General features: G+C 53.5%; 7 protein-coding genes and 1 non-coding gene across 8 annotated transcripts; 5 read left to right on the top strand and 3 right to left on the bottom strand.

The window, feature by feature from the left end:
- Nucleotides 1-318: 318 nt before the first annotated feature.
- On the top strand, nucleotides 319-413 carry BDZ83DRAFT_t248. The gene has a single exon. It is a non-coding gene; the product is annotated as a tRNA-Ile (tRNA).
- Nucleotides 414-807: 394 nt separating this feature from the next.
- On the top strand, nucleotides 808-1794 carry BDZ83DRAFT_536660 (DUF2407 C-terminal domain-containing protein; the record flags this gene model as incomplete). The annotated part of the gene is made up of 1 exon (XM_060503366.1): nucleotides 808-1794. A coding segment is annotated over one exon (987 nt), but the record flags the coding sequence as incomplete, so codon positions are not given.
- Nucleotides 1795-2375: 581 nt separating this feature from the next.
- BDZ83DRAFT_755844 (DSHCT domain-containing protein) lies at nucleotides 2376-5776 on the bottom strand (the record flags this gene model as incomplete). Its single annotated transcript, XM_060514673.1, has 2 exons — nucleotides 2376-2556; nucleotides 2610-5776. 2 exons carry the CDS (start codon nucleotides 5774-5776, stop codon nucleotides 2376-2378), a joined length of 3348 nt encoding a protein of 1115 aa, XP_060360780.1.
- Nucleotides 5777-6442: 666 nt separating this feature from the next.
- Nucleotides 6443-6746, top strand: BDZ83DRAFT_586986 (cytochrome-c oxidase chain VIIc; the record flags this gene model as incomplete). Its single annotated transcript, XM_060505995.1, has 2 exons — nucleotides 6443-6656; nucleotides 6718-6746. The coding sequence occupies 2 exons, from the start codon at nucleotides 6443-6445 to the stop codon at nucleotides 6744-6746; spliced, it is 243 nt and encodes an 80-aa protein (XP_060360779.1).
- Nucleotides 6747-7462: 716 nt separating this feature from the next.
- BDZ83DRAFT_634134 (uncharacterized protein) lies at nucleotides 7463-9450 on the bottom strand. The gene has a single exon (XM_060509077.1). It carries the CDS (start codon nucleotides 9339-9341, stop codon nucleotides 7494-7496), a length of 1848 nt encoding a protein of 615 aa, XP_060360778.1. The 5' UTR covers nucleotides 9342-9450; the 3' UTR covers nucleotides 7463-7493.
- Nucleotides 9451-9617: 167 nt separating this feature from the next.
- On the top strand, nucleotides 9618-10609 carry BDZ83DRAFT_634132 (37S ribosomal protein Rsm25). Its single transcript, XM_060509076.1, has 3 exons — nucleotides 9618-9670; nucleotides 9727-10109; nucleotides 10173-10609. The coding sequence occupies exons 2-3, from the start codon at nucleotides 9733-9735 to the stop codon at nucleotides 10507-10509; spliced, it is 714 nt and encodes a 237-aa protein (XP_060360777.1). The 5' UTR covers nucleotides 9618-9670; nucleotides 9727-9732; the 3' UTR covers nucleotides 10510-10609.
- Nucleotides 10610-10881: 272 nt separating this feature from the next.
- On the bottom strand, nucleotides 10882-11777 carry BDZ83DRAFT_586961 (oligosaccharide biosynthesis protein Alg14 like-domain-containing protein; the record flags this gene model as incomplete). Its single annotated transcript, XM_060505993.1, has 2 exons — nucleotides 10882-11586; nucleotides 11640-11777. 2 exons carry the CDS (start codon nucleotides 11775-11777, stop codon nucleotides 10882-10884), a joined length of 843 nt encoding a protein of 280 aa, XP_060360776.1.
- A 513-nt stretch (nucleotides 11778-12290) lies between these two features.
- Nucleotides 12291-15070, top strand: BDZ83DRAFT_634125 (Ima1 N-terminal domain-containing protein). Its single transcript, XM_060509075.1, has 3 exons — nucleotides 12291-12559; nucleotides 12618-13454; nucleotides 13508-15070. Exons 1-3 carry the CDS (start codon nucleotides 12431-12433, stop codon nucleotides 14654-14656), a joined length of 2115 nt encoding a protein of 704 aa, XP_060360775.1. The 5' UTR covers nucleotides 12291-12430; the 3' UTR covers nucleotides 14657-15070.
- The last annotated feature ends 4330 nt before the right edge of the window (nucleotides 15071-19400 follow it).

Here is a 19400-nt window from a genome sequence, read left to right as displayed (position 1 = left end):
TGGGCAGCTCTGAGTTTAGAGCACTTCGCGACAAAGCTTCTCAAAGCGGGATGACATCGGACAACTGAAATTAGGACGGCGTGAGCCGTATTACAGAAAATTGTCGTCACCCTCTGATTTCCAATCACAGAAAGCTTTTCCATGTAGGGCGGCTCGGGTGAGTCAGGGATTTCTGAAGCTCATTTCTGTGGCTCTACCCGTACAAGGAGGGGTTGCGATGAGTTCCTGAGGGGCCATCGCGGGGTCGGGCATGATTCAGGGCTCCTTATGCACACTTGAAGGGCAGACAGGATCCCATAATTATCAACAATCACAACTGGTCGGTTAGCTCAGTTGGTTAGAGCGTGGTACTAATATTTCACCTGAAATGTTGTGTAATGCCAAGGCCGGGAGTTCAAGCCTCCCACTGATCACTTCTTTTTCCATCTTGACTTAGATATGCAGCTGTCTCTCTAAATATGATGAGAAATGTCTTTTTTTCCTTGGTTTAGTGAAAATTCATCCGTTGACGTTAAATTAGTTGGCCTAAGCCCTTTCTCTTGGTCAGATGCATATCATGCTTATGTCGATTAATTGATTCTCCTTCTAATATGCCAAAATCGGAGTACGATAACGATAAGCGTCATGCAGCATATCATCCCAGGCAGCTTCAATTAGAACCAGTCAGGGTCTCCCTCAAGCTTCCCCAAGCTTCAAAATCGCCGAACCTCAATTCACATCTGCCTTGGCGCCCACATCTCCCTCGAGCTCGCCCAATTCCCCTCGACACAAAACAATGCCGCCGAGATGACAACCCCGCGCCCCTGGACACCTCCCCTCCTCCTCCGCATCCGCTTCACAACCTCCCTCCCAGACCTCGACCTCGACATCCCCTCCCCCTCCCAAACAACAGTCGCCGCACTCAAGCACCTCATCCGCGGCCGCCTCGCCCAGCCCGACTCCCAGCGCCGCCTCCGCTTCATTCACCAGGGCAAGATCCTCCCGGACGCATCCGCCCTCAGCTCCGTCCTGCGCCCGCTGCCCCCTCCTCCGCCTCCATCATCCTCGAACCCGACGTCGACGCCGTCCACACCCGGCGCAAGCAGCGGCGGCTTCGATGATCCCAAGGGCAAAGGCAAGGCCAAGGCCAACGAGACGGCGCTGCCGCAGAGGGTTTACGTGAACTGCAGCATCGGCGACAGCCTCACCGACGAAGAACTCGCCGCCGAAGCCGAGGCAGCTCTATGCGCGCCGTCGGAGCGGGGTGCGACGACGCCCTCCGGGATGGGAGACGGGCAGCATGGCGGTCACGGTCACGGTCACGACGGCGGCGCATACGGTTCCCATGCCAACCAGCAGCAGCAGCAGCGCCCGACGCCAAGGGGCTTCGACAGGCTCCTCAACGCAGGCTTCACGGCGGCCGAAGTAAACCAGCTGCGCCTCCAGTTCCGCGACATCCGCGCGACACAGTATACCCCCGATACTATGCCCAGCCCGGATACGATGCGCTCGCTCGAGGACACATGGATAGATACCAATGCCGGCGGCGCGTTACCCGGCAGCGGGACGGGCGCAGGAGGGGACGGAGCCGACGGGGGGCCGGGTGGCGGCGGTGGCGATGATGCGTTTGGGGTCATGAGCGGTATACTCGACGTCCTCATCGAGGGTCTTATTGTGGGCTTCTTCTGGCCGCTGGGATGCCTGGGGTGGCTCTCGCGGGAGGAGAATATGCTCTCTGGACGGCGGCATGACTTTATCGGGTTCGGCGTGACTTTGAGTATCATTATTGGCGTCATCAGGGCCTTCTCGGGCGACCGATAGGGCGAGGCCGTATTGGTTTTCAAGTGCTTGTGGACTTCTCTTGGGGAGGAGATACGTTTCCAGGCGGTTGGTATGATTACGTTACGTTAGGTGTGGCATGGTGTTGCATGATTTAGTGTCGACACGATGGCTTTCTCGGGCGATTAGTAGAGCAGTTGCGTTTGTTTCTGCTACGGGGTTTTGGCGTCAGAATAACGTGGATGCTTATTGACCATACCTAATATAGGCTATGGTGTTTTTCTTGTAATTAAACCAAGCATCAGGCAAGGATGGCTAGGGGAGCGCAGCATGAATCACATAGATAGAGACAGCGAACAAAAGAGGGCCATTATTGCTTCATTGGTGGCCATGGAAAAAGCGACTTTTTGAGAGCCGAAACTCCGAATCCGCGCACACAAAGATTCTACATGCATGGTATAAAACCTCGAATAACCATCAAACGCCATGATGTCCCCTGGGGCTACCTAAGAAAAGCAAAAAGTACAACGGGCTAGAAGAGAGGAAGCAGAAGGGCTATCCGATAATTGCTAGCAAGACAATATTGCCAGCATCTGAAGACAAACCTTTTTAGAGTTTTACAGGTACAAACTCTGGGCTGCGACGATGTCACGGCGGATCTTGGCGAGACTGTCCTCAAACTTTTGTGTAAGCTCGTCGCTGCCCATGACCTTGGCGCCCTGGCCCATCTGGCGCAGAAGCTCTTCCAGACGGCGGAAGAGGCGGATAAGAGAACCTTCGTAGGCATTGGTCATTTTACTGTAACGTGTCAGTAAACGGAAAATAGAACGAAGGAATTGGAGGCAACGTACCAGATATCTGCAAACGGCTTGCCTTGTGCCCACGAGTAAACAGTCTCCATCAATTGCCACTTGAAACCAGCCAGGTACTCCTCCTCGTTGAGCTCAAGCTTGCTCTCACGGCTGACCTTGGCGACCTGCTTAGCCTTGGCCTGAACCTCCCGGTAGGGCTTGGCCAATTCCTCACGCAAAGCTGCCGTCTCAAGCTTCTCGTCCAGGACGAAACAGCTGAGTGTAGCGGCAATGAGCTCGGGGGAGAGCTCGTTGAAGAAGCGATCAAAGAGAAGCTCGGCGAGAACAAGTTCGTGACCTTCGGTGGATGAGATCTCGCAGGCGACACGAGCCTTGAGCTCGACAACCTCAGACTCGTTAAGGAATCCAAGACGGCGCAGGACACGCTTGCGCGCCTTGAGCTCATCCATCTGCGCAATGCTGTGGAGTCTTGCAATCTCCTTCTTCTTGGACTTGATCTGCTCGCCGAGTTTCTCCTTGGAGCGATACTGAAGGTAGAGCTCTGGCAGCAGTGGTGATCCGTGAAGAGGGTTGGTGAGGAGGCGCGCCTCCAACATCTCAATCTTCCTCATCAGGGCTTTGAAAGAATCGTCGTTGATGCCCATGTTCTCAACAGGGTCCAAGATGGGCAGTCCATCAGGGAAGCGTCTGTGAACCTCCCGAAGAGAGTTGCCGACCTCGTTAAGCGCGGACTGGGATTTGCAGTCCTTGGGCATGAAAACTCTGATCTGGCTGATGGACTTGACGCAGGTCAGAAGACAAGGGATAATCTCAAAGCGAGCTCCGTTGTCCGGCTGTTCGGGGTTCGGGTAGGGGACCAGGCCCTTTGGCAGATCAGAGGTCAAATGCCTGGAGCCTTCGGCAACAGGTGCGCTCTTCTGGTCTACAACCATCATGACGTCGATGAGGCAGGATTCCTGAGGAGGGTACTCTGGCTCGCCTTGCTTGCGGTTGCGGTCGCGGCGGATCAGGTTCGCCACGACACCCCAGCCGAAGTCGGTGCCGCCAATAGTGTTGTTGGTCTTCTTGGGGTCGTGAATGCGAACCAGACGGCCGGGCTGCATGAAGTCGGTGCAGTGCTCAGGGTGCTGAATGACAGCGCGCATGTCGCTAGTGTACTGTTCCAACTGGTTGCGGAGGTTGTAGTAGTCCTTGACTGTAGCCTCATCAGCGATGGACATGCTGTCCCTCTCTTGCTGGAGAGCGACCAAGTCACGTTCCAAAGCTGGGACACTAGCACCTGTCTGGAACTGATGGAAGCAACGCTCAAGCATGAACTCGGGGGAAATAGCCTCGATTCTCAAGAGGTTGAGGATCATGTTGTAGCCGAGGTAGAAGGCGGAATTAAGACGATCCTGCTCACCCACGACCATGCCGCGGGCAGTATCAGGCTCCATCTTGTCGTCAATCATCATGATGACAATACCACGCGTATCCAAACCTCTACGACCAGCACGACCAGACATCTGAATGTACTCGGACGGGGTAAGAGGTCTCCGTTGAACTCCATCCCACTTGTTGGTCTGGGTGAAGACGACGGTCTTGGCGGGCATGTTGAGACCAATGGAGAAGGTCTCTGTTGCGACAAGCACCTTGATCAGAGACTCTTGGAACAGAATCTCGATGGTCTCCTTCAGAATGGGGAGAAGACCAGAGTGATGCACACCGATACCCTTTTGCAACAGGGGAAGCAGGTTCTGGATCTGGGGAAGCTCGCGATCAGCCTCAGATAAGCTCTGGATGGCGTTGTTAAACACGGTCTTAACCATGGCCTGCTCCGAGTCGTTGTTGAACTGGAAGTGAGAGATCTGCAGAGCCAGGTTCTCAACCTCCTTTTTGCTAAAGTTGAAAACAATGACAGGGTGGAAGCTCTTCTGCATGATCATGCGAATAATCTTGGAAATATCAGACTTCATGTCGGACGCCTGTCCACCCTTTTGCGTCTGCTTCTTGGCTCCCTTGCCCTTCCAACTTGCGTTTGCGTTGTTGGGGTCTTGACCCTTGCCCGCCTCGATGAGGGACATGGTCTTCTGGAAGTTGCCTTCTCTGAACACGCCCTTCTCGTCGACAACAAGGAAGATACCGTTACCACCGGCAGGGAAGAAATAGTTTTGAAGGGGCGTCGGACGGAAATCGGTGTAGACGACGTGACATGCCTGGTGGTGAATCTTGGCAATCCATTCCGCAAACTGGAAGGCGTTGGGAATGGTGGCGGACAGGAAGACGTAGCGGACCTTATCAGGAAGAAGAATGATGGTCTCTTCCCAAACGACACCTCTAGTCTTGTCTCTCATGTAGTGAATTTCGTCAAAGACGACCCAAGCAACCTCGCGCATGATCTCGGAACCACGGTACAACATGGAGCGCAAAATCTCGGTCGTCATGACCAAGCAACTGGCGGTGGGATTGATCGTGACATCACCAGTCATCAGACCGACATCGCCAAATAGTGCCTCGAAGTCTCGGTATTTCTGGTTGCTGAGGGCCTTGATGGGACTCGTGTAAATGACTCTCTGATTGCGCTTCAGACATTGCGCAATCGCGTATTCGGCGACGACCGTCTTTCCGGCAGAGGTGTGGGCGGAGACTAACACACTCTCCTCCCTCTCAATCGAAGCGACAGACAGCGCCTGGAAGGGATCTAACTTAAAGCTGTACTGGCGTGCTGGCTCCGCGGGCGGCTTATGCTCGGAGAGGGGGATGTATTCGTAGTCCAGGTCAGGCGGCAGGGCGACTTGGTGCTGGATGTTGTGGGACAGAACGAGCGATTCGTCCTGGGCTGGAGTGAAGACAGCAGCACCAGCAACCTCTCGGGACTGAGCAGTCTGGAAGGTGTCGGTCAAGACAGGCTGGGCCTCGTCTTCCTTCTTCCTCCGCTTGTCTTTGTGGGGCTCCTGCTGTTCGTCGGATGAAGCGGCAGCATCCTCTGCCTCATCAGCGTCCTGGCCATCCTTGGAGGTCTCATCGGCGTCGGGCATGTCGTCGTCCTCTGGCTTGTCGGCGACGCCATTCTTCATTCCGCCATCGGCCTTGCGCTTCTTGCTCTTTTTGTCCTTCTTGCGCGACTTCTGAGGGGGCTCGGCAACCTCAGTCTCAGGTTCGGGCTCGCTGTGTGACTCGTTTTGCGCGTCAGGTTGAGCGTCGAAAACATCGAAAAGCTCGTCCATGGTGGGCGTTTGCTTGTTGCCAAGCTGGAACTTGGGGTCGGCGCCTAGTTAGACTTATGTATGGCGTCAGGGACTCAAGGTTTGTTGGTGGTCCAATGGCAAGCAAACAAAGCTAAACCGTTGCAAGCTGTCGAACTGCAAAGACGCGAAACGCTGGAAGTGCAGCGATGCGTCTGTCGGTTCTTTGGGTGTGTTGACAAGAGGCAACTCCTCAATTTTGTCTGGTCCCGGCAGTGTGCGTTCGGTCGCAATTCGCAGGTGCTCGGGCGAAAAAGTTGGTGGGTCGGCCAAGGCAAGCAACATGGAAGAGGCAGAAAAAATATTCCAAAATGCATGCATGACGGCGGTTGAGATTCGTCCAGATATGGAAGGCGGTGGCCGACTGTCGTAGCTTCGAAATCCCAGTCGCGGGACTGGACCGTTCGCCGCTACCTAAGGCTCGGGAATAGTCACGTGTGATTACATAACCAAGAACAGACTTGGAGATCTTTGGAGCTTAGCCGGTTGCACAGTCTCAGACCACTCTTTTGGATGACTTCAACACCACAACCGCACCTCTTCATACCCCCATTGCGCCTCGCGATCGCCTCATAACACACCGCCAAAGTAACTACGACCTCCCGAATATCCCCAAAAGTCCAATTGATGCTGACCCGTCCTCCGAAGATGTTCGCCCGTGCCGCCGCTCGCGCGGTCCCCAAGACCCCTTCCATGGTCGCCCGCCGCGGCTTCCAGACCACCCGCGCCCAGATGTCCTCGCCGTACCACTACCCCGAGGGACCCTACACCAACATTCCCTTCAACCCCAAGAGCAAGTTCTTCGGCCTTGGCTTCTGGACTTACTCCTTCGTCGGCTTCTTCGCCCCCTTCGGCATCGCTGGTGCGTGCTTTTTACTGTGGCTCCGAAATCCGCCGATATCAAGTACTGACGAGATATACAGTTTGGCAAACCAAGAAGCCCAAGGTTTAAGGGCCTTCTTTACACAATTTTTCTTGAGTCGATCGCCATTGTAGAGCATGGATTGGGTTGAGACGGTGGACGACTGTGTACACAAGCCGAAATAGAGACTTTTAGTCCTCAACGGATCAGCAGGGAAACCGAAATCACGATCAGCCCTTCACGTCTTTTCGTGTGATGAATTTGGATTGCAGACCATGGAGCTAAACCAGATTTCAGGGTGTATCCGTGCTGTAATACGTGACAGGTGAATGGAAATGGAAATCGCAGTTCCCTCCTCTAGTGGCAGCTGGCCACATTTTGCGGCACACTGGAAGGTCTCGAAGATCAAAGGGTTAAAAAAGGGTCGCCTCGGCAGGCTACATCTCTGTTTGCTATTGTGTTGCTCATGCCGGGATCGTATGCGAAATCAAACTCGGAACCTGTCGATTAGGCTCAAGGGGTAATTGAACGCTACTCGTTGAGCATTCCACCATCCAGCCAATTTGTCCTGGCCCCACGAACTAGAGAAGCGCCTCCTGTTGCTGGTGACCCGAGTGGAATTGAGGGGTATTCTAACGGATTTGTATGTATATTTATACGATAAATGGGCTATTGAATGAAGGTCCGGTGGGTACGGTTGGCAGGGTGAAGAAAGGGAAAGAATGGCCCAACTATCGTGTCAATTACAAACAACTGGGCGATGGAATAAGGTTTCGACGATGAGGTATGGACAGGTAATTGAAATTACTGGTATCTTTGTCTATAGTATAGGTTGTTTTACATAGGCCGTTTCCTGACCGCCTTGTGCTTCTTCTTGTGCTGCCCGGACCCACGCTGGAAGATGAATGCATCCTTTCCGTCCATAAGTCTGGCAAGATAGTGATCCATAAAGTCCGCCCTATCCGGCGCAAGTTCCCACCTCTTCTTGAAATCTTCGTACACCTCCAATACCTTTTCGTTATTTGTACATTTCATGAAGGCCCGAAGCGCCCAAATCATGAGCCAGGTATCAAGTCGTAGACCCTGGACTTTATTGTCAATCGCCTCAAATAGCGCCGCCAAGACATTTTCAAGCCGGTCACCTGTCCAAGGAGAAAACGGAGATGCGCCATACTTGCTGAACCCTTCGAAAATGGCAAGGAAGATGCTGCCGTGAACCGGCACTTCGAATTGTGGCATCTCGTCCAGAAACTGAGCAGTCTTGCTCAGGTTTCCCTTCGTTATGGCGAAATGCTTAATCAGGATGCGGTATGTTCGCATATCCGGAGTCTCATGCGCGAGCTCTTGTAGCTGTGGGCGAAGCTCTGGTATCTTTTGGCCGACGCGTGCAAACATGGAGTGAATATGGATGACGGCCTTATCCATCAAAGGGTCCATCTGAGGTATTTTGGCAGCCGCCGAGTAGCTGTCCTTCATATAGCCGTAAACCTTCAGCGCCGCATCCTCGTCTCCACATCTCAAGAAGCTAGAGATGACGCAGTTGAGGACCACGGTATCGACCATCTCCCCCGCCTCCACCAATTCCTTGTATGCAGCCCGGACGCCGTCGGGATCTTCGCGGAGCCCAAAGAAGTGAATCAGACTGACGTGGTGGAAGCGGTTGAAGCTATATCCGCGCTTCTTCATCTCCTCGTAGAGCATCTCGGCCAGTGCAAAGTTTCCAGCCTTGGACGCCGCATCGAAAAGGATATTGAAAGTGACAGCGTTCCCCTTCACCCCAGACAGCTTTTCCATCTCCTTCCACAACTGGAGAGCAGCCTCGGCTTCGGTGTCCGTAACTCTGCCGACGTATCTGCTTGCCAAGGCCAGGGCATGGTTCCATTCGCTTTGTCGCAGAGCAATCCCGCAATCCTTCGCGTCGCCGATGAGCGAGAAGTACCGAAGCATCGTCTGCGTCTCCTTCTTGATCGGGGTGCCGAATATCTTGAGCAAGCGATGGCGCAGCTTTGCTGGCATATGAATCATCCGAGGTTCCGGTAGCGCCGCGTATAGGCTGTGTATGGTATCTAAATCAACCCTCGCTGGATATCTCATCTTGGTGCTCACAGCAGTGCCAAGCTTGGTGACCAACTGTCCTATGTCTTCGTCGCCGCGTAATGCTTCGTGGTATGAGGGATACTGCTGGTCCTCTTTCCTCTCCGATATCGTGAGCGGAGTGGGCTCTGGTTGAGCGTATCTGTTTAGGTAGGGATCCCGGGCGAGTTCCAGGTGTTCATCCACTGTTCCAACATCCTCATGTTCCACGAAGCCGAGTAGGACGTCCTTGTCCTTCCGCATGACTACATGATGTGATCGACTAGCTGAGGTAATGACGGAGGCGGCAACGTGGCTATATGATTGAGTTCGTCCGCGGATGGCCGAGTTTGAGCTTGTCGGGGTACGAGGGCGAACAGAGAAGGGCGCCGGCAAAAAGGTCGACAGCAGCCATGAAGCTGTCCGAGGACACTGAGTAGCCGGTGGTCGAGAGCATCGTGTGCGGTCCCTGTGGTGCTGGGACGCCGGCGCCCTCGAAGGTCTCTCGGTTCGGAGCTCTGGCCGGGAAGAAACTGCAGCTCGAGCTGCGCAGGGTCGAGTCGAGAGAATGGCACCGCATACGGACCCGTCTATCCGGCTAAGTACTTTCATGGGTTGTCGGGCATTGCGGCCAGGGCATCACCGTTCCATCGAAGAGCACGCGCTCGCTGGCGAGTAGGTGGGAGAAATTGGCGTTTTGGAGTCGTTGGTGAGCTGCCAGCTGTGTTACTAAAAGCTCCGGGATGATTGGGATGGGAATATTATTTCGCTGGTGAAGTGCATGGGTAGAGTGGGGCCGACCGCGAAAGCCGGTGCCGGCGTTAGGATTGGCCGACGCTCCAAATTTCTGAGTTGCAGTTCGCGACGGATGGAGCTCATCACCTGCAAAGGCACCCCAGACAGGATCGAACAGTCGTGCCATACCCGCCTCGATCTCAATAGTGAGTCTTCATTGCCCAAAAGATGCAACGGTTCAGACGTCTGACAAGCTTGACAGACCAATATGGGGCGACAGATCAGGCCTGCGCGGATCTACCAGACCGTGAGCCAGGAGCTCAACTCGAAAATCCTCCCACAGTATCCCGTCTATGAACCACCATGGTTCCAGGTCATGAGGGATATCCCTCCTTCTGAAATTATTACGAGGCCAGCTATCGTCAACACTCAGAACTCCAATCGCAAGAACCGCAAGCCTCAAGGCATCTACAAACCTCAACAGATCGTGCACGAGGAGGACTCCTTACGGAAGACGTTCTTCAGAGACCACCCTTGGGAATTGGCGCGCCCGAGGATGATTTTGGAAACAGATGGAAAGGACTACCAGAGATGCGACTGGTCCAAGGGTGTCCGCCAATACAGAACGCCTCTGACCGGTGAATGGTAAGCTGACCCCGAATGTTCAGCTCCTCCCTCCCCTCGGAGCAACAGCTAACAACCAGACAGCGTCGTCCAGCGACAGCTTTGGCTCATGCACAACAAGAAATACCCGAGAGCAAAGGCCTACGATATTGCAAGAAAGGAGTTCTACGCGCTGCGCCAGGAGGAGGAAATTGAGAAGCGCGTCGCCAGGGAGGAGGCGAGGCACGTCGGAGCGTATTTTGGCAAGAACAGATTGCAAATCGCACAGGACCTGGAGGACAAGGAATTCGAGGTCTGGAAGGGCTGGGCGAGCAACAGGGCTGTCATGATTGAGCAGGCGCGCACTGCCAGTTACGCCAACTTTGGTGAAGAGACGACGGATGAGGCTGCTGCCGAGGCCGAGGCCGAGGCGGCGGTTTGAGCAGAGAGGCCCCGGGCCTTGTAAGTATATGTACTACAAAGATCTGTATAATACCACAATTCCAGGTTGCTGCAACTGCGAATAGTCATTTGATGCGCTCATTTCTGTGCCTGGCCATGTTGACGAGATGTTGACGAGAGTGTCACGACCGTTCTGGAGTGATTTTCACGCTTTTAGATCAGTGCCCCCAAGCCAGTTGGCTCGTCAGGTATCAAAACATGTCGAATTTTGCTTCATTCGAGTTCGTTAAGTTTATGGTCTAGTATTGATGAAGAGAGGCATGCGCTGATAGCAATATACAATCTCCGATGCCAAGCATCCATCGACCTCCTTTCCTAACAAGGGCAGACATGATTGAGATGTGACAAATTGTCATGTCTTCTTTCTCACAACCATGCAGCCTGCATTGGTAACGCCGTACGCCTTGGCTACTTTCTCATGCTGAACCAACAAGATGTCGGCAATGCCAGTGTAGTGAAACAGCTTCCCGGTCAGACTGAGGGTCTGGATTCTGGCCCACGACTCAATGTAGATGACCTGCATGGCGTCCTCTGGAACAATGTATAGCGTCTTGAGGAGGTACGCTACCAGACCGACAATGAAGCCAGTGGCAGGGCCATTGGTGAGGATGATGTCGGGAAACTGCTGGCGATTTCTGGGGCCCTTGAAAGGAGAGGATAGCAGCAAGGGAAAGATTTGAGCCACCGACATCAGGGCGGTAAAGGGTGTTGTCAGTAGACTCTGGTGAATCTTTCTAGCTCTCGCAACGATGTGCTTGTCAAAGGTTCCTACCTGCCCCTCGCCGTGGATTGTTCTAAGCTCGTCTTCAAAGGCATCCAGGTGTATGAGTGACATTGAGTCACCGCTAGAGATGAGATAGCGTCGGTGCATGTCGGGGACGTTGGGAAAGCTGATTTCCATCATAGCTAGCATTTCCTTGGTGTGCCCACCTGAGCCCAAGACAATGAGGAAGTAGGCTCCTTTGAGCAAACTGGGACTGGTGGACTTCTTCACAGCGATATCAGCCAAATGAATTGGTCGCTTCAAGCGAGACTGCTGAATTTGGAGGTGTCGGGCCTACACAATGTCAGTATTGATTGGGCTTTCAAGAAGACAGGTGGTTTAGTTACCGTGAGAAAGACACCGCTAGAGATGACCCCCAGAACCAGGGTTAAGAGTAAGGCCCTCCATGAGGACTTGAGAATGAGGCCTAAGCCGAGGGCACAGAAAGCAGAAGCAATTCCGATCAAAGTAGATGCAGCCGCCATATGGTCGTCTTGTAATGTGATCTTTAATGTTGTTCCAATGCCAATTCCCATTAGTTCATGGTGTTATTGCAATTATTCAACCTTTCTAAACGTTCATATTAGCAATGTGTTGTGGAAAAAAAGACAGAAAATTACGCACAGCTTGGCGCCTTGTGAGTGAACGCTTGAAAGGTCAGTCTTCAACGACTACTCGGCTGAAATAACGACAGAGAAAGTGGTATTCCTACCTCTTAGGTTCTTCATGAAAGAGGTATCAAAGCCCTTCGAACGTGAGGTGAATGGCCTTCAAGTGGCCCGGGGATGTAAGTGCACTGCTGGCAGTGACTTCCGAAGCTATCACTAGAGAATTGTGGGGATCCTGAGTGATCCAATTGGAGCAGCGCTGCTCTGAGCATCCGCCTTGTGCCGGGCTTCAGAAGGTACCTTAGTGTAGGTAACCCACTAGGAGGTTCCTGACAGAAAAAGCGGATGACCTCATGTTCCTGCTGGGACTTGAAGACCCCTGTGACTTCCCCTGCTTTCTCCCAGGAACATGTGCAGACCGCCCGGCAGAATCTCGAAAGTTCTGGGCTACAACAATATCGACGAAAGACATACCGTCAACCTGCATAAATGCTTTGTGTGGCCCGAGGAACCTCGAACCTCAAAGCGCCATGGCAAACTTGAGAAGTGGCAGGCTACTGACCTGCTTTTACTGCGGCAAGCGCTCATCAACAAGATACGATGGCCTGATTCGAGAGTTTCTCTGCCTAAAATGCGACGCGACAAACTATTTGGACGAGGTAAGTAAATCAACCCACGGCGCATTGCGAGTCGCGATTTCATCCAACAATAACCCAGCGCGGAGACATCACCGACCCTCCAGTAGCCAAAACAACCTCAGCGCCTGCTGCGACGACGTACGCGATACCGCGGTCTCAGTCCCCCGACTTCTGCACCCCATCACAGAGCATCTTCTGCCCGACATGTCTCAAGAACCAGCACCTGTTTACGAGCTCCCTGGCACAATACTTGCCCGAAGACCCAGATCACCCCGACTATGCCGAACTCGAGAGGAATATGTACAAGTTCCGTCGACGACTCGAACAGCGATACCCTCAGATATGCGCCCAGTGCGAGCCCAAAGTCCAAGCTCAGCTAGATCAAGCCGGCTACACGGCACGGACCGACCACTTACGACGCATGATGGATAGGAGCAGGAAAGTCAGGGTCGCTCCAAAGCAATTGACCTCGCTAGATATTGCGGCCAAGGTGGGAAAGTGGCTCTGGTTTGGTGGCATTTCTTGTCAATACCTGTGGCATGTCGCATCCTTGGCTGTGGTCTTTGCGACGCAATATGATGAAGGACCATTGCGAGACCCGGACGCGGGTGCCGAAAGCACAATGGTCCAGAGGTTTTCACTTGCTCTCTCACTGCTCCTTCCTCGGCCTGAGAGGCTGATACACTGGAGTCTATGGGCCAATGCTGTGAGCATCTGGTGGAACCCCAAATTCGTTCAGGTCTTTCGTGGTTTCTCTCGCCATATCCTAGGCTTGTCACACTGGTACACCTTTCAAGGGCTCATCATCTTTACGCGATTTCTTGCCATGAGAATGACCGAAATGCAAAGCGGGCGATCAGCTGAAGGAAGTGCTCAGATTAGCCTCCATGGACTGATGGCTGCATTGATGCTGGCTGTTAGTGACACGAATCACGTTCTCTTCAAGGCGTTGCTGACTCGATGCTCCAGATATACATACTTGCCCAACGATCCGTACGTGTCGACATGACACCACTATTCCAGAACACCGGAACACCAGCTGCGTCACCACCGAGACCGCAAACGGCGCAAGCTCGAGAGGACGACAACAAGAATATGGCGAACCTCTTAGACGACATTCTGGCCGAGTCCAGCCCGAGACCCGGCATTCCTCCAAGTCCAACGAGCGTTGGCTCAGCATCACCAGCACTGTTCCAGCGTGAATTGCAGCACAGATCGAGTAACCGAAATGTTAGCATCAGCACTCCGCAAAAGCTGCCTCAGCCCCAGTATTCGGAGGAAATGGACTGGTCCCCGACTCAATCCAAATACCGGGCCTTTAACGACTTTGGACCTCCGAAGGCACCGAACCAGGTATTCGGGCAACCTGATTCAGGTCCAAACTCGAGCCCGTTCTGGTACAAGGTTCCTCCCGCGCCGATAACACCGGCGCATAAGCTTCGCAACGGTCCCAAGATATTGACGAAACCGGTGGAGAAAAAGTCAATTTTCACAACCGGCAGGACGGATGCGTCCAAGTCGCGGGGCGAGGACGCGAGCGGCGACACGGGCAAAGTGGCATTCGCGCAACCCACGTTCTTCGCGCCCTCGGCAATGTCGAACCCCAGTGATCCACGCAGCTCCTTGGCCGATCTGCTCAATTCGAGTTTTACGCTGAGCCTAGACGATGATGATGAAGAGGGAGAGACGGCAACGGCAACGAAGACGGAAACAGGAAATAAGCACGCCGAGCTTGCGAACCCCGGACCTTCGGCACGAACGGCTGGTCTGCGTAACAACCGCTTACTGGACGTTTTCACCTTGGCGATCCTCCTCGGCGCGTGGCTCCACGCGACATCTGCGTCATACCCGTACAGCCGGGACGTAATGTTTGGCGCCATGCTCCTGAGCATGGCCATTGCCATTCACCTCACCAGCGACGCAATCAGGGACATGCGCAACGAGAGCACGCCCAGCTTGGCGTCCATTATCAACACGTCGCTCGGGATAGGAGAGCTGGCGGTGGCATGTCACTTTGCGCTCCAAATTTGGGGTGACCGGACACCGATGTCCGGATTGCATGGCGCGTCGGTCATTGGCGCGATACTCGCACATGAGATGTGGAATGCTGCTTGCTAGAGGGTATTCGTAGATCCCGTTGGCCCCCGTTGGGTGTTATGGAGAAAGAGACAACAAGACACCAAAAGAAGCACATGAGATGAGTAACACGAAGCATTGATTGGCATTGTTCAGCGGCGTTTGTCGGAATTTGGGTACAAGGCTGCATAAGGGGCACACAGGAGATTCATTGCCTGGGCGACCACTAGGGTATACAAACAGAGAAGAGAGTAGAGAGGTTCATGGACTCGGCCCTTTGGTTTTTGGGGTTACGGGTAGGCAGCTGTTTTCGTTGAATAGTTAGACAATGGTATATCGACGATGTCGAACGGGCTTACGCCCCTAGTGGCCCAAGTCCAATGAAGTCTGGCGGGACCGGGGGCGGAATGGGGGGCTTTGGAAAGAGAAAAAAAGAGAATTACCGATCATGCACACTGTCGCCGTTCCACACGATTTTCCTCTCTCTTTTTCCCGGCCCGCCCTCGCTCTCGGGTCTCTGGCCCATCGCTCCTCTCTGGGAAATCTAGCCTCGACGCGACGGAGTGGTGTGGCCCAGCTGTGCGTTTGGCACCCGCTAGTCCGCGTATTAGTGGTGCGACGGGCTCTGTTTGCTTTCGGTCGAGCCGGGGCACCGTTAGGAAAGTCGTAGGTCGCGGGGGGCTGAGCCGGACGAAATTTCAATCGTAACTGCCCGCTGCACGGTTGGGCTTGCCATGGAATCCTCCGAGGTAGACCGACGCTACAGGCCCGGTGTACGCTAGAAGTTTAGAGAGCACGAGAGTTATTGCTAACTTTGCTACGCGTGTGCTACGATGCTGTTCTAAGCTAGATCGTGGTGCTTGATGGCCAGATGGGGGCAGGGCTAGCACACGCCAAAGGCGCCGCCATGGCGCTGTTCATCGCATGGCTGGGCTTCTTTGCTTGCCAACCGATGCTGTGATTTCATGACGCTACTTTGTATTCGTGTATCGTGGGGTTTACCCTCGTAGCATCTGTCAAGATTTCTTCGCAGAGAATGGGTTCCACTAGTTTACGGTCGGTCGTGGGAAACAAGCACGACAAGATGCCCAGGATCTTGTTCGGCATCTCACTTTGTTGGGTCTTCCGGGACAGTGACCCGAAATTGTGAGGCCCGGATCCCCGATGACAAGAACAGATACAAAGTACCTGAAGTTGATGCGAAGGAGTCTTCACAAAGACAACGAGTGATGATAAATCCAGGCGAGTCTCCGCTTGCCGGTGGGGCGGACGTAAGTAGCCCGCTCGTTCGCGAGGTTACCAAACTTAACACCGAGATAGTAACGGGGAATCATCCCGGTCAGCCTCATCGAGAAAATCTGACAGGCATCTGTCGCTCGGTGCCGAAAAAGGCGAATGTGGCCGGCCTACGAAATACGGATACCAGGACCCTAGACAAAATTATTGTTCGGTGAGCGATAACAGCTTAGTCTTCATACAGCAAGATTCGAGCAGTGCTGTTCCTCTATGTGCTGTGTAAAAAACTTGTGCTCCGGTACTCATCCTGTCACAACTGTGGTCCGTCACAAGGTTACCAGAGGCAGTAGAACGAGAACGTTTTTTGCAGTAAGCTTTGTGATCGTTAATGGGTACTTTTTGTGCGATACACGCAGGGCTACTCCAGGCGTGCCGGTATTTCCGGGTGGCCAACGGGTAATGGGGATAATCAGAAAATCATCGTGGGCCGCAAGGTAAGGCTTTCCTTGATTTTAGGCTCGATATGGCATCAGCTAGCGTCACCAGTACCGTGATGGAGGCGGCTCAAGGCCCCAAGGCTTTTAAGATGTGATGAAGAGTGAGGTAATGCCGTCACTTTGGTAGCCTGGTTGAGACGGAATCGGCTGGTTCGAGGGTTGGAGCCTTGTAGTGTTTGCTTTTTCCCTTTCCTCTTTTGCGTCATGTGAGCATGTAATTAGGTACACCGAGGTACCTTACATTGCTTGCCTCGCTATACCTAGTTACCAGGAAGTCGGTACAGTACAGAACTCTTGCGTGGGATTCCGTACAGCTTACGCAGCCTGCCAGCCTCTGCTGAAGCCACTGATGTTTGCACCGAATGTGAATTGCATGCCACGCTCGGTCGAACCTGTGCGGGGGTCGACTGTTTTGGGCAGTGTCCGTACCAAGAGCAAATGACGTACCGAACGGATTGTCACTGCGAAGCGAGTGACAGAATGCGATAGTCTGGAATGGTGATGAAGCAACCAGGGTTCGAGAGCAGAGCCCCATGTCTTCATCAGTCAGCCCCTGTTAACTTATAGGTATGCATATTTGGTACATTGGTATTTCGTATCATCTACTACAATGAGTTGTGTGGAATTGGAGTGAGGTCAGCGAGATTCGAGGTGGAGGTAGGACTGGAATGCAGTCTTGTCCAAGGAGTTGAGTTAGAGTCTCCGTAGGCCGTAGGCGTAGCGAAATTTGCCGCTGTTTCCCAGCGGTTGCGGGATGACTCCAACAGAAAAGAGTCACGTTGACAGTTGCGATGATCAGTCATCCAGCTTCCGTACGTCGTCGGCGCTCGATCGACGCAAGATGAGGCTGTTCGTATGTGGCTGGTTGACGCCGTCTCAAGACCCCCGCGTCCGCCGTCCGCGTGAGTGCCCCTACTGGCCATGACATGGCACGACAGGACGCAAGAGGAACAGCGGCCTCGAGCCGGGGCGATGCAGAGGATGCAGGGCGCCTGTCTCTGAAGGCCAACCACTGCTGGACACCACCCATTCAGCACAAGTCGAGCACACGACGCGCCTGTTGATCGCTGATCGTCCATGGATGGGTGCATTTTGAGAGAAAGTCATTTGGAGAATCCCTGTTTGAGTCTCTCCCCTGACTGGTCCAGTTGTCGTAGTCTACAACACACAGTTTTAATGTAGCTCGACCGGCGGACTGTCAGGAAGGGGACCAGTAATGTTTCGAGAAGAAGTTCCCCCAAGATGCGACTCTAATCGAGACTGGCAAAGTCTGGGGAAAAGTTGATGGTTGGAGTCCCGTTGATCCCAGCATTCGCGTTGCTAGCAATAGCGATTATGCTCCGTACGAGTACGAAGTACACCCTTTAATAGCATGGACGAACGCGCATCGCCTTGTCGGTCGGGTTTGAAGGCAATCCGCCACTCGCGGAAGACGGGAAGAGGAGATCACCGATCATATCAGGTTTTGGGTTGAGATTGCATTGGTAGAGAGGTCCAACCGCGGGTCGGCGCTGAATCTCTGTAACTGACCGGTGTCTGTCGACTCTGTCTGTCAAAGTGGTGCACTGGTGCTGCCACAAGAAACGCATCGGCCGGTGCTCGCCGCCTTCCCTTTTCCCTCGTCGTCCTGGTGCGCCCCGTGGCTGAGAGTTGCCGATCATCTGTGGCTGCTGCATCAGCGCTCAGATCGTCGGGGGGTTCCTTCTTTTCTTGCTATGCGTACGGATAGCGCTCGCTGTTTTGCTGCTTTGCTGGTCTCTGTGCTTTCCTTTCCCTTTCTGTTGGCTGGTCCCTGATCGCTTAGCGGTCTGTCACGGTTGTCACAAGTTTGTTGTCGCCCCTTTTTGACCTGTGCTGTTGAAAGGAGTCCGAGACAGCCCACCCAGCCATCGTGGCGTACCTTTACAGGCTTGCTATGGGGCTGGAGGATGTTGATGTTTCGTTGCGCGGCCAGCGGGTGTCCATCTTGCCAGGTTGATGCGAGTTATGATGATGTTGTTGATTTATGATTGTTGTACCAAACTCCAAGGAAGAGGCCGTTGTGCAAGTTAATGGGAGTTAGGTTGATGGACTGAATAATGAGGTACGTATCTCGCATTTCGCATCGAAAAGGTGCTAAGAATATCATGCCTGAGGGTCGACATTTCACGGGAAAGAGTAGAGAAGGTACGTATCATCACAAGTATTTGTACTTCCTCTGCTCCTTTCATTCGCACCTTTCACGATGCCGGAATACGTACCTCAACTTGGCATCCACGGTCTGCGGTGACCCCAAAGCTTACAAAGTCAGCTCGGCTCAAACTTCAGTGGCAGAGTGGCCCGGAGTCGCACCTTGTTTGTTTGTGGTTTAGTGGACGTACCCTTGCTGCGTCCCCCACACTACCATCTCTTGTATCTCCACTGCGGGCTTTGGGGAAGAGATACATGGTAAGCCGAGTCCTCACCCTTCCTGGCCTCTCGCTGGCCTGAGGTCTACATTGGCCGGGTCCAGCCCACTAAAAAGTACTTCGTACACACTTGTCACCTTGGAAGCAATGCATTTTCCCTATGAATTTTCCTGTCCCTCTCTGTCTCCAGCAAAAACTTCAGTGAGTGTACCGTAGTCTGAGAGTGAACCTCCAGAAGTGTCGATGTACCTTTGAGCCCGTCTATAGAAGCAAGGTACGACAGGTATGAAGTACATGCGTCCCTTCCCCAAATTTTGTGATGCCACCACCCCACCCCTCCTTTTTTTTTCGTCTCCCCTTCGTGCCTTCCTGGTTCTCCATTGTCGAGACTGTCTCCGACCTCCGCCTTCAAAGTCCGTTCAGGTCTCTCCCATTCACTCAGTCACTCAGTACCATCACCCCTCTGGCCTTCACCCATCATAATCAATCTTTTTCTTCCTCTCTCCGTGTGCCTCTCTCTACCTCTCCCTTCCCCTCTCCCCCTTCCTAAAATTCAGACCAATACTTGGGCCTTGAACCTGAGACAACCCCCAAGGCAGACCATTCCTCCCACTTCACTTCGTCTCGTCTTGGCCAAGCATTTCGACCAAAAGCCAAAGCTATTCG

Source organism: Colletotrichum acutatum (assembly GCF_030867785.1).
Source record: "Colletotrichum acutatum strain CBS 112980 chromosome Unknown BDZ83scaffold_110, whole genome shotgun sequence".
Taxonomy (NCBI): domain Eukaryota; kingdom Fungi; phylum Ascomycota; class Sordariomycetes; order Glomerellales; family Glomerellaceae; genus Colletotrichum; species Colletotrichum acutatum.
This window is presented reverse-complemented; position numbering and strand designations above follow the sequence as displayed.

Bases quoted from the DNA above. Each gene is read 5' to 3' on its own strand.
- BDZ83DRAFT_634125 (XM_060509075.1), top strand. From the start codon at position 12,431: ATGGCAAACTTGAGAAGTGGCAGGCTACTGACCTGCTTTTACTGCGGC. The intron at 12,560-12,617 runs GTAAGTAAATCA...ACAATAACCCAG, and splicing joins CGACAAACTATTTGGACGAG to CGCGGAGACATCACCGACCC. The intron at 13,455-13,507 runs GTTAGTGACACG...TCGATGCTCCAG, and splicing joins TGGCTGCATTGATGCTGGCT to ATATACATACTTGCCCAACG.
- BDZ83DRAFT_634132 (XM_060509076.1), top strand. From the start codon at position 9,733: ATGGGGCGACAGATCAGGCCTGCGCGGATCTACCAGACCGTGAGCCAG. The intron at 10,110-10,172 runs GTAAGCTGACCC...ACAACCAGACAG, and splicing joins ACGCCTCTGACCGGTGAATG to CGTCGTCCAGCGACAGCTTT.
- BDZ83DRAFT_634134 (XM_060509077.1), bottom strand. From the start codon at position 9,341: ATGAAAGTACTTAGCCGGATAGACGGGTCCGTATGCGGTGCCATTCTC.